Below are 12,982 nucleotides of genomic sequence, written 5' to 3'. Positions count from 1 at the left end.
ATGATCCGTATGATCAGTCTAGTCTGTGGAGTTGGTACGGTATTGAACATACACAAAAAAATGTTGGATAAAATTTGGTGTTTTGTATAACCATTTAAAAATACATAGAAAATTAAGGGAGTGTATAGTAAATATCACTTGTTTTAACATGAGAGTCTTAGTTTTAGCCTTTAAAAATCACAAATACACATGAGAGTCAAGTTTGAAGTTTCAACAATACTTCATGAATACAAAAAGTAGTTGAGACAAAGTGTATACTCCAATTTAAGTCTGAAGACATGTACAATAAGTCAACAAAAGAGTCTTGGGCAAGTCACAAGTAACAAGTATCATATGCAAGACTCATGTACAAAAAGGCAAAAGATACAAATGTCAAGACTGAAAAGATATCTAGATAGTAGAGACTGTCAGGGATACTACTTAGATGAATTCTTGGACGTGTCACACAAATGAGACTCGTGGTCATCAGTAGATGAGTTCGACGTGTGTGGAACTACTCAGATCTATGAATCCCTTCATAGTAGCTGTAGGAGTAGCAAAGTGGTGGCTGTGGGTGTGCATATGTCGGGGGAGACTATCTCCTCTTGAGCTTGCATTGTACTAGAGGATACCTTGCCCGATGCCTTTGAAATGGGGGAATATTTCTTGATGATCTCATCAGCCATGGCATGAGGGATCTTTGGGCATGAACCACATTCTTCACCTATCTTGGACAAGTGGGTGAGAAGCCATGTCACACTACTCTTTTGGACCTTACCGCAATACTTGCAAGTCCAACGATAGGCATTGGTATAATTCGTGGCTTTCTTAAGGTGTGAGGTGTAAAGAGAAATGGCTTCATGAAGGGCTTTAGGCATGGTGAAGAGATGGAGGTGGTAAGAGAGGTTGAGTTGTAGATAGAGGATGTGGTAAGAGAGGTGAAAGAGGATGTGGTAAGAGAAGGTAGTATGGAGTAACTTGGAAGTGGTAATGGAGAAAGAGGAAGTGGGAGATGGAACTTGGAAGTTGGAAGGAAGAGGAGGAGGAAGAGGGAGATGGAACTTGAAAGTTGGAAGGAAGAGGAAGTGGTGGGAAGATAGGAAGAGGAAGAGAAGGTGGTAACTTGGACGTTGGTAGAAAGGAAGAGGAAGATGTGGAGATGACTTGTGAGCTTGAGGAAGAGGCTTGAGTGGAGAAGGCAACATGCTTGAAAGCTACGGGTAAAGATTGAAGTGGGAGGGGGCTGTTCATAAAGGCCGAAAAAACAATTTGAAAGGGGAAAAACTTAAAAAAAAAGGGCAAAAACGGTCAGATTTGACCTTGGACAACGGTCAAAAAAAGGTCACTTGCATTGGTGCAGTCTAGACTGACCTTGACGGATTAGATAGATCCAACGAGATTGGACGGATCGAACAAGATGATTCCGTTTACAGAAGGAATGCAACTAGGGCCAGATGATGACAAATGCAAGATGTAGATGCCTCCTAATTGCCAAACACATTGGTGTATGATGATTCCAGCTAGTGGAGGCTGATGCCTATATGAGGAAAGCGGATGTTAGTGCCCTCGATCAGCAACACAAGGTGTAGATATGCCGCGAGGTAACAATGATGATGCCAAATTGAGGGGAGAAGGGTAGATGCTCGCCACAAACAACAAGATCTGCATGAAGAGGTGTGAGGATAGTGGAGAGGCAGGAGAGAGAAGGGAAGAATGTTAGAGTGATAGAAGAAGAGGGGTGAAGAATGGCTGAAGTGGTGAAGAATGAATGAAGTGATGGCCTATTTATAGGCCTCAGTTATCTAGGATGGTGCACCACCGAGGGGTGCCCACTGACGAAAATGACTAGAATGAGGACGCCAACCCTTTTTGGGACTGTCAGTGCGAAACCCTAACCGAAGTGTGGAAACTGAAGGAGTGGTTTCTCAACATGTGAAAGGCCCAATGTTAAAGGGTGGCATTTTCCCTAACGATGTATTGGGATGCAAAGGGGAAGTGAAGTAATGGTAGGTAGAAGATGGTATGGAGAAAGAGAAAGTACTAGGAGCGGAGATGGAGGATCCAACTCCTAGTGTGCTGGATTTGAAATGGAGTGTAATCCGAGGTTTTGGAATGAAGAGAGAAAATTGAGGTGTGGATTAGAAAAGGGTGGGGTGGGAGCGATTTGAGAAGAGTGGCTTACATGCTCAAATGAAATAGAAGATGTAGATATACATTATGAAGGATGTTTGCTTCGAGAGTCCCCTCTATTGAAGTTCACATATAGAAAATATTCTCGATTTTGCGTATGAAAAGGAGAAATATAAGAGGGTTTTGATTCATACAACTATAAGGGGTTGTATGAATTTGACATCGGCGCGATGGGGATGAAGAAGATGGGTCACCAGTCATGCCAAATGTCGTATGTCCTCCATGATCGGAGAGGTGGCTAGCCTCCCCAATTGGTTTGGATGGTGTAGCGAAGGTGATAGAAGGGATGTAAGCTTGAGACTTTATGTAATGTGCAAGTACTCTTCAAACTCCTCTGTCGTGAGATTGAAATCTAGAATAGGAGAAAACAAAGAAGGCGAATGTAAAGGTGGAGTGTCATCTTCCTCCACTAAGTCCATGATGTTTGCTCAGGGCCATCCAATGATGGAGAAGCCTTATAAGACATCTTGGGGTCCCGAGAAGAAGGTATCTAAGGCATTGTTTTTCGGTTACAAGTCGTTCATGTGCCTTGCATAAAACCAACCCTCCATAATATCTGCAAGATACTCTTTACAAGAGTATCAGATTTGATACCATGTGTAGAGATTGCTAGGGTTTGCACTGAGCAAATACAAAGTCTACAACCACAACAAAAACACAAAGATAGAGGTAGTGACGTGCAAAACTCAAACCGTGGACGCAAAACTCCAAACTTAGAACTCAAAACACAAAAACACAAACACATATAGAGAGAGAAGGATAATTCTGAAGTGAATGACTTAGGGTGGTTTTGTATGTTTAGTATGATACGATTCCTACGTGAACTAGTGCGGTACAGAACGTATACAAAAACTTCAAAAACAAAATACGTTTTTTGTACGTTCATTAAAAAATACACGTAAAATTATATATATGTATATATAAAAATACATATAAAATGTGCAACTTAAAGATAGATAAATGATCACAAAGTTTTATGAATTAGAGACTAGAGTATAGAAAACAATTGCAATACCATATAGATCTAAAGAGTTGAAACTAGAGTCATGTAATGAGTGGTCCAAAAAGATACATCAATCACAAATGCTCATGAAAAGACTCAAAATATATAATGACAAATGGACTAAGTACAAAATGTCTAGACTCATGAGGACTTCTCATCATTAGGCTCTCAGATACATCGGAAGGTAGAGATCTCAGATGGCTCACCAAAGTCACCAATACATACAACATTCTATCATCATCATAGCTAGGCTTCCTAATTGGAGCATCCTCTATAGGAACTACATGCCTAACATAGGTTGTGATGGTTGGTGTAGGGCTGGTCCTAGTACTTGCAACTTGAGCAACAACTCGATGGCCCCTACGCGTGCGTGAAACTAGACGGTTGATCTCCTCCAACTCCATGTAGAGATTTATGAAAATGGCCTCATTCTCCTCATTTCGCTCCTTATTGACACTCTTCAAGGTAGCCCCACTTAACTCATCAACATTCACCTAATTAAAATAAAATGATAATTTGCATATTTAGAATCTAACTCATTATTTAGAATATGTAATAAGTGGAATACAACTTGTTACTTCTAACTTACTTGTCTAGCCATGGGCATCTCATACATAGTTCAAAGCATATGCAAGTTAGAGCGACAATAAATTAGTTGTTGTAACTATCATGTGCTCAGCTTGTTTCGATCTTGGTGTGAATGAGAGAATATGTTGACCAGTTTCTCTTACACACACCATCCTACATTAGACAAAAAATTCAAATTCAATGATCACACAACAATTCAGCTTCAGGTGTCAACTTACAAGTGGGTACTTACAATTTTCCTGTGCAAGCACTCTAAGGGCAAGCTTTTGGATAGTGGGTACTTGATATCCAAAAGATTCCCACCAAAAAAGAGGCTTGACCAAAGAGACCCTCTTCCAACATAGAGTGCTGGCAAAAACGGTTCCTCTTTGGTCACTATAATTGATGATTTCTTGTAAGAATGTTGCGTGCTGGTCTTCATCCAATGCCTTCGGGAGGTAGGTATCTCCATTGGCTGCCAACTCTTGATCCATGAAAAGGAGTGGAGATTTATAAAGTAGGATGTAAGAGGGCAGCCGGGTCTTCTCATCCACTTCCATATTTTTTCCACTAAGTAAAGGATGTCATCACACCTTGGCATGGCATCGAATATGTCAACACTACATTTAAAAAAAAACATTTAATTTAGTCATTCGAATTTGAAAATTGAAACTCTTTACTTTAAACTTAATTAACTTATGCAAAAACAAGTGTAGTTACCTTGGGTCCTCCACATCTAGTGCTTTACATGCCTTGATCTCTTCAATGGTCTTCCTCATGAAGTGCACGAGAAGCTCCAAGATGGCACCCTCCATATCAGTCATGCATAGAACCCTATATAAGGGAGTAATAGCAATGACTTGTGCTTGTACATCATTCCAAAATTCCTCTTTGAAGCAAAGACTTTGAATGGATTTTCCCTCCTCCATGCTTGATAGTGGATCTTCCTGTTGCCATGACTTGAACTCCTCCGATACCATGGCTTGCTGAATTTTGTTTTCCACATCGTATAGTCGCTCTAAAAGCAACCACACGGTGGCAAAATAGGTCTTGGATGGCTTCTTTAACTCTATATCATTGTACGTTCGGTAGATAGCCAATACCTTTACCTTCTCGATGATGAAATCTACTATGAAACAAGCGTCCTCACCCATTCCAATGACCCTATGTCTTCCATGAGGAGATCAATGCAATGGGTGGCACATGGGGTCCATACAATGGAGGGGACCTCCGCTTCAAGGAAGCAGCCCATTCTTCGATAATTGGAAGCATTGTTGGTGACCACTTGTACCATGTTGGTCACATCAACCTTCATGGCAGAAGTGAAAGAGGGGATAGGTTTGAGTTATGATGGAATCATGGATCATGGAGATAGAGATTTATGAAACATGATGGAGAGTGAAAAGGTAGAATGAAGAGAGAGATTTATGAATATTGAAGAGATAAAATGTTTAATGAAATATGAATCATGATTTATGAATATTGAAACATAATACGAGTAACAAATCATTGAATCATAAACCAAAAAAAGATTCCCTCAATGATAGCTCGGTGAATATATGAGTATATGAATGCGCACATAGTTCTTCGTTCTCTTTGCCCTACATCCACGGCCCATAAGAAGAATGTGCAAAGAGGTGAAAAAGCAAGGATGATGGTGCCTTGTTTCTTCTATTTGCTCCATCCATCGGAAAGTATGGCGCAACGATAGTTTGCCCATTCTGCCTGCACACGCTCAAGAGATTTATTGATCTCTCTCTCTCTCTCTCTCTCTCTCCTTATGAAGCTTCTCGGTCCACATGTCATTGTAGCTAACACCATACCACCTCTCGCATGGACCAATTGAGGCAATGGCTTTGACCATTCTCTTCTATCTATCCACTCGAACCAAGTGGAGTGGGAGATTGCACTCAATAATAGTGCACGCAATCTCTATCTCCGCATTCCTTTTCCTCTCTTTGAGAAAGGACAAAGGATTGGAAACACCACTTGTAGCTTCTTGTAGTAAAGCTTGTCTACACGGCCTTTTGCTTCCAATGGTGGTGGTGGAGCCTGAGGTTGTTGAGGCGCATGGGCTAGGAGAATGTGTAGGAGTAGGTGTAGGAGAAGACGTTTCGGAAGCATCCAGTTCCATGTCGGAGGGAACCACCTCCTCTTGAGCTTTTGCCATGCTCAATGACACATGGCCACTTTGACGGGAGAGGGGAGAGTACTTCTTCATGATCTCATCCACTATGGATTGAGGGATGGAAGGACATGGGTTGCATTGACAACCCACTTGTCAAGTGGATGATGAGTCTCGTCACACTACTAGCCATTGTCTTTCCACAAAACTTGCAAGTCCAACGATAGCAATTTGCATTGTTGGAGGTGTTCACAAGATTTGTGGTGCAGAGACCAAAAGTTTCATGAGCTTCGGCATTGTGGATAGGGATAGGGAGAGGAAGAGGGAGGTGAATGGAATGAAGAGAGAGGGAGGGAGAGGGCAAGAGATAGAGGAGAGAGAGGAGGCGAGGGAAAGGGAGAGCAAGAGGAAGAGGGATAGGGATAGGAGAGGGAGAGAAGGTGAGGGAAAGGAATAGGGAGAGGAGAGGAAGAGAAGGTGAGGGAAAGGGATAGTAGAGGGGAGAAGACTTGAGAGGAAGAGAAGGTATTGGAGGTTCTTCAAGCTTGAGCCCAAGAGGGGAAGATTGAAGGAGGCGGTTGAATTTTGGATGAAGAGGTAAGAAGGGGGCGCTTCCCTTTATAGTGGGTTGAGGTGAGGGAGAGGAGAGGAGAGAAGCTAGAAAGAGCCTAGAGGAGAATAACCTTCAAAAGGTACATAATGCCCATCAACCAAGGCCCAACGTTCATGAGTGCAAGGGCGAGAAAAACGAAAATCGTGTGCAGTCTGCAATGGTCTTATCTGGTCAGCGCCAGTTGGAACACATGGAACATTGCACGTTACCGTATAGAATGTCCGTACGGTACGGTACCACATGAAACGTTCCGTGTGCATATGGAATGCAACCCTGGAATGAATCAATGCAGTAAATGAATGTAAGATTGTACAAAATGCTCGAGTGCACAATGGTGAGTGTCGAAGAGTAACGTCCACTGGAGACGGACCCCAAGTTCTATAACCACTAGTCAGAGATGAAAGAGTGATGAATAATGAAGGGCAGCAGGTTGGTCACCAAGGCACAATAGTTAGAGGCTAAAATCTTGTAAATGCAATAGCATACCACCAGAAAAGGCTGAAAAATAATCACCCAAGGTAGAGAACTATCACGCAACATTGGACAATAGAAGAAGTGTTTGCTGATGTAGGTGGTCTGCTGGACAACAAAAACACAGGATTGTAGCAGTCGCCTAGTGGGAGAGATGGCAGTAGTGTGTTGCCTAGCACCAGATGCTAAAATTGCAGGTTGTGCGGTGCTATGATGAGGCAGCAGATGTAGACCTCCGAAGTCCAAACAGTAGGGCGATGGTTGGAGGAAACAAGCCACCTAGGGCTTGATGGTGATGGGTGGCAATTGGTGATGGCTGGACAGGAGATGGTAGGTGCACTGTGGTTGATGGTTGAAATCTGCTCAGTAGAGTGAGAAAACCTCAAAAAAGGATGGGCTGAATGGTGGGCAGCTTGTTTATTTATAGATGTGGATGGACCCCCCCAAATCATGGTTTACATAGATTTGGGGGGGTCCCATTTTAGGGTTTTTCATTAATTAAGCATGTTTTGGGGCTGTTTAAGAGGCTAATCAGCATATAATGCAAATTTTTGGGTCAACACCCATGTGCCTCCATCTCAAATCTCAAATGTTGGGAATGAACACTTCATAGACATGACCAATGCTAGAGCTCCAAACATCGATGTTAATATACCATTCTCTCTCTCTCTCTCTCTCTCTCTCTCTCTCTCTCTCTCCCTCTCTCCCCTTAATACCAGTTTTTGGATCAATCCAACTTGCTATTGTCATCTGCATATTTCAAAGATTGAACCAAAGTACTTAATGCTCTGCATAATCTAGAAACTTATGATGTAATCTATCGAGATTTTGTGCGTGTTTTTTGTTGTCTTCCTTGTGAACTACGATTAAAGATTTAACACTTATGACCTTTAACAAAGTTCTGGGAGGATACATGGAAATCTACTATGAGTACCAAACATGATGCTGTGTCATCCTTATTGTTTCTTCAAGTTCTCTGAAGTATTGAACTAGGAAATTGTTGTAAGCAAGAAAATATGTTATCTTTCATGTGAAATAGTAACAATTTTGTAGTCACTAAGTTGTGATTGTGAGCAGTCTTACAGCATAGGCTTGCATTATCCCATGAAACCTGTGGAAATTCTTTGGAGTTAGAAAAACACTGCTGTCCATAAAATGTATTGTCTTGCATTGAAGCATGCTTTGATGGTAGAAAAGTGCAGTGAACTCTTGTTGCTGTCTAGATGGATGGCTCTTATATTTTTTGAGGTGACCTTTTGTTGTTTTCTTCAAGTTTCTAAAGCACCAATACGATTTTTATAGGAGCTTATTGAAGCAGGATTTGTTTCGAAATAGAGTAAGTGATCTTCCTTTCAGAAAAATAACTTGTTTTTGGACATGATCATTACGCAGGGAGGACTGCAGGCACTTCTTGATGCTATTGCTGATAAAGATCCAGATAAAGTATCTTTACGGCTGGCATCCTCTCTAGAAACAATAGCTCAGTTGGAGCTTCTGCAGGTGAATGCTTTGCATAGGGTTCAATTGCTGTCAGTCGTGTGAAGATTTGTCATGTTTTGGAGTACTTATAGTGATATGTTGTTTTATATGTGACAAGGTTTCCTTTTGAACAGGCTCCTGGCTTGCCATATCTTGTGCCAAATGATTACCAAGGATATCCAAGGTAAAGGATACTGACATTTTGTCTAATTATGTATTTATTTGTTGTGGTTTTAATGTTTTAGCTACAGTAATTTCAATATCAGAAACTTTTAACAAAGACTGCCTCTGGAATCTAATAATATTAGAACCAAAGAAATCCAAGGATATGAGTAGGTAACTACCTAGGAAGAAAGCAACTCTGAAGATAGGGCTTGAAGTTAAGAGGGTAGTATTTGCTACCAAGACTCTAGTACTCACTGCTTATGTGTTAGATGTTGAACTTTCACTCAAGTCACTTGTTAACACTTTCATTAGTATTTTTAATCTTTGAGATACCGTGCTCATCTCATGCTCATTAATATTATCTGTCGAAGTTGTCTTTTGAATATCATGTCTTGATGTCCTAACCAATGATATTTTTGAAAGGGTAATTGTAACGTATGCATTTGTAAAGTAATATGGCATTAATACCGTAGGAAACTTGTTTCATATCCAGCATGTGCAAAACTCCTGGCTTTTATGTTTAGAATTCCTGTATGGTCGAATGCTGATGATTTAATAATTTTTGTTAATAAGAAATCCAATAAGCAATCCCAGAGAGTTGTCTTGAGATGTTTTATTATGACAAGTCCGAGGGCTAGATTTAATAAGTGCTGTCAGTCAAAAATTATCTGTACTATAACGTTCTGAAATTTCAGGTTGACAGGGCGGGCAACAGTTGAGTTTACATTGAAACGAGGAGATGAATCAACTTTCACAGTTGCTGCAGGTGGTGGGCCCAAGAAACTGGGAACAATTGAGGTAATCTTCTTCCTATCTTTCAATGAACCATATGCGCATGTTTATGTCCAGCAAATTCCTTGTGCTGTGATAATGATTTGTTGACTTAATTTCATGGTTCGCCATGGTTTTCAATGTTATGATGCATGGATATATGTTGGCAATGATGGGAGACTACATAAGAAGTTACTTGGAAGCCTTGGCATTGTGATCTTGTAATGTCAAGTGAAGAGCCATGGGGACCTCAAATGACAACATGCCTGTGTGCATACGAGCCCAGCAAGTGATCCGATGAGATGATCATATGCATGTGCAAAATTTAACTGGATAACATGCTAATAGCTACCACTGTGGCTTACCGAAACATTGAATATATCAGATGATGTGTGTGTCTTTAATGCTGAGCAAAGAGCCACGGGAACCTCAAATGACAACATGGCTATGCATAGAAGAGCTCATTCAAGTGATACAATGACATGATCATATGCATGTGCAATATCCAAGCAAATAATGTGCCAATAGTCAGGCCACCATTTCTCTGGGTTCTCACTTACCTTTGAAACATTTGGCCCTGAAAAGGAAGATGATGTTTCATCCCTGAAATGTTTCACAACAGCCTTGCTTTAAAATGAAATTAAGGGGGTCAGCACTGTCTGTAAGCTCTTACCACAGTTTGGATAGGCCCTAATAAGCTGATGCTTTTGGAGAAGATAACAATGGCAATGCCTGCCACCACAGCATTGCAAGAAACTTGGGTGTCCTTGACCATGTGAACCCACAACATTATGGATATTCAGTAAGTGCTAAGTGCTAGGCTTACTTTTGGGATACCGGCTTTGAGGCCTGAGAACTTCTCATAAAGTAAGTTCAACAGAAGAGTAGATTATTGCTGGTTTCATATTGGAAAATGATTGCTGATGAGTGATCGCAAAGTTGTCATGCCTCAAACAGGGAGAAGTTAGAGTTTCTACAGACTGACATAGTTTCCCTACTTCAAATTTTTGACTTCTGTCTAATTGTGGATCTCCAGGTAGTGTTGGATGGTTACTCAGCTCCCTTGACAGCTGGAAATTTTGCTAATCTGGTATATGCTTGTCGAAGCTTTATATGTATAGGTTGAGCTTTCACTTGAAATGTGAGAGACTGTATCTTGTTTTTGTTGAGCAAAAAGCACCAGCACATTTCGGGTCTTAGTAGAATCATCTCTGTTATGCATTCTTAGGTCATGAAAGGCAATTACAATGGCATCACATTAAGAGCAACTGAGCAAGCTGTTCTATCAGACAATGAGCGCAGTGAAGCAGGGGCAAGTCTACCCATTGAAATCATGCCAGCTGGTGAATTTCAGCCACTCTATCGCACGACACTTAATGTACAGGTATGCTTATGTTTGTAAGTGTGCATGCTTGTGTTACTCTCAATGTTATGTTTTGAACTTAAGGCAGGACTATGTTGTGACTATCATAACAGAAGGCTTTTCTCGTGTTTTGTGGCACATGGCACCTCTACTTTCAACTTAATCATGTCTTTACATTTAAATGTATCGAGAGTTACAAAGCGAAATTCAATTGTGCAGTTTGTGTAGGTAATATGAAAATTGAAGTGCACATCACTTAGGCTTTAGCCATATAACATTTAGATGACAGCAAACTGGTGCAGCAAATAGTCTCCAGTTGTGACATATTTTAGGTGCAGATGTGAGTGTAGGTTGTTCAGAAATGCATGTGTACCGTGTTCACTCTAGGTATCGAATGAGGATGTGAAGTACGAGTGAAGAATAACATGAATTCATTACCAAGAAATAAGATAGTCTGATACTGGGTCTTTGGATTGTAATGCTCTTTTCTTTCGGAATGATACTTATTTTTATTACGGCAAGACAAAATGATGTCACGTTGCAATAGTAAACCAACAAGATCTGCATACATTTCAATCCTCAGAAGCTATGACTGCAGAATTTGTGTGCACTACTATTTCTAATAACAAAGAATACGGTTTGTTTCTGCTGTAAACCTTATTCGAAAGGATGGAGAGCTTCCAGTTCTTCCGCTGTCTGTGTATGGGGCTGTAGCCATGGCACACAGTCCAACCTCTGAGGATTACTCAGCCCCATCTCAATTCTTTTTTTATCTGTACGACCGGCGCAGTGTAAGCTTCAAACCTCAAATCGATTACAATGCCGCCGAATATGTTTATTTTGCTTCCAATTGGAAGTGGCTGATGCATTGCGCTTATGTTACAGGCTGGACTTGGCGGCTTATCATTTGACGAGGGTCAGTTTTCAGTGTTCGGGTGAGCTGCTAGGTTTAAACAGAATAATCTGTCTGCACTGCCATAGATCTGTCTGCACTAACTTTTGTTATTACGGCCATAGATATGTCACCAACGGAAAGGAGCTTCTTTCACAACTGAGGACTGGCGACATAATAGAGTCAGCAAGATTAACGTTTGGTGCAGATCGTCTCCTCTTACCACCAGCATCTAATGGGGCAAATGTTTGATGCAGCACAAACGCTGTCAAATTATAGTCCTTGCAGGCTCAAGAATTCCACAGCCGGAGCTTGATGTGCTAGTCTTCCCACTGCTTGATCATCGACTGTTTGCCCGACAAGTGATGCTGGATTTTTGTAGGCGGCATAGGCATAACGTACAAATTTGGAGGCAAACTTCCTCCAGAGTTAACAGAGATGGCTGTACTTGAAGGGGAGGACGTGGTTGCTGCCTGATTTTTTGCTTAGCCAAAATTGACAACACCTGCAATGCAATTTGTACCATGCGTATATGAGTTTGTAGGAAGTTAAAAGTTTGATTAGATACCTGCAATGATGGGCTGATTATGTGCATTTCAGTATTGTTACTACTAGCAAAATCTTGATGTTGGCTCATTTCATATGCTTTTGGAAACTTTTCCAATATGCTAACCCTTACCCTTGAAACTTTCCTTGAGCTACTCTCCCAAGATGCTAACCCTTCCCCTTGAAACTTTGCTCTCCTCCCTTCTTTTCTGCACATTGTATTTTACTTCTCTGTTTTCTTAGCAAGGAACTTTAGGTCTCATGGCAGGTTATTACATGAAGGTATCACAAAGAGGCATTGAGAAAAGAACAAAACTACCATTCGCTTATATCATTTGTTGGCCTTTTTTTGTTGCCTCTTTTGCCCAGACTCTTTGTTTTCAATCTCTCTCTCTTTCCTTTGCATCTATTATTTTCATGAGAATTAAACAATATATCTCCACATATAAAAATATAGCAAAGCTAGAATATTATTTTTCATGAGAATTAAACAGTATATTTCACCACATATAAAAATATAGCAAAGCCAAAGTATTAAAACATATGTTCTATTTTTTATGAAATTAAAAATATGTATACCAAAATGTGTCCCTAGTGATATAGAAATTCTCCAATGCCAATTTAACAAAAGTATCTATAACTTAGCTAATCAAAGTGAAGCTTTCTCTTTCCCCTTGAATGATTCAAAACATTTTGATATCCATGTCTAACATAGGCAAGTGAAGCTACAACATGCTCTTGTAGTGGCATAATGGATGATGTGTCAACCTTTGTCCTCCTTGTACATGTAAACAACAAAAACTTGTAAATTAAATACC

At 40.6% G+C, this 12,982-nt stretch overlaps 1 protein-coding gene across 1 annotated transcript in view; it reads left to right on the top strand.

Annotated features, from left to right (window-relative positions):
• The window catches only part of LOC148035558 (Cyclophilin-like peptidyl-prolyl cis-trans isomerase family protein), a 144,059-nt gene extending 131,874 nt beyond the window's left edge, over positions 1-12,185 (top strand). Inside the window, exons 5-12 of the mRNA XM_087677519.1 lie at positions 8,341-8,448; positions 8,562-8,611; positions 9,288-9,390; positions 10,400-10,453; positions 10,592-10,747; positions 11,395-11,517; positions 11,612-11,661; positions 11,744-12,185. Coding sequence (XP_087533645.1) covers positions 8,341-8,448; positions 8,562-8,611; positions 9,288-9,390; positions 10,400-10,453; positions 10,592-10,747; positions 11,395-11,517; positions 11,612-11,661; positions 11,744-11,870 — 771 coding nt within the window. The 3' untranslated portion in view covers positions 11,871-12,185. The remainder of the gene's footprint in view (positions 1-8,340; positions 8,449-8,561; positions 8,612-9,287; positions 9,391-10,399; positions 10,454-10,591; positions 10,748-11,394; positions 11,518-11,611; positions 11,662-11,743) is intronic.
• Positions 12,186-12,982: the final 797 nt, after the last annotated feature.

This window comes from Lygodium microphyllum, chromosome 5, assembly GCF_053477565.2.
Source record: "Lygodium microphyllum isolate KBCC chromosome 5, Lygodium_microphyllum_v1.1.10, whole genome shotgun sequence".
Classification (NCBI taxonomy): domain Eukaryota; kingdom Viridiplantae; phylum Streptophyta; class Polypodiopsida; order Schizaeales; family Lygodiaceae; genus Lygodium; species Lygodium microphyllum.
Note: the sequence above shows the minus strand (reverse complement) of the source record. Positions and strands in the feature narration are given on the sequence as shown.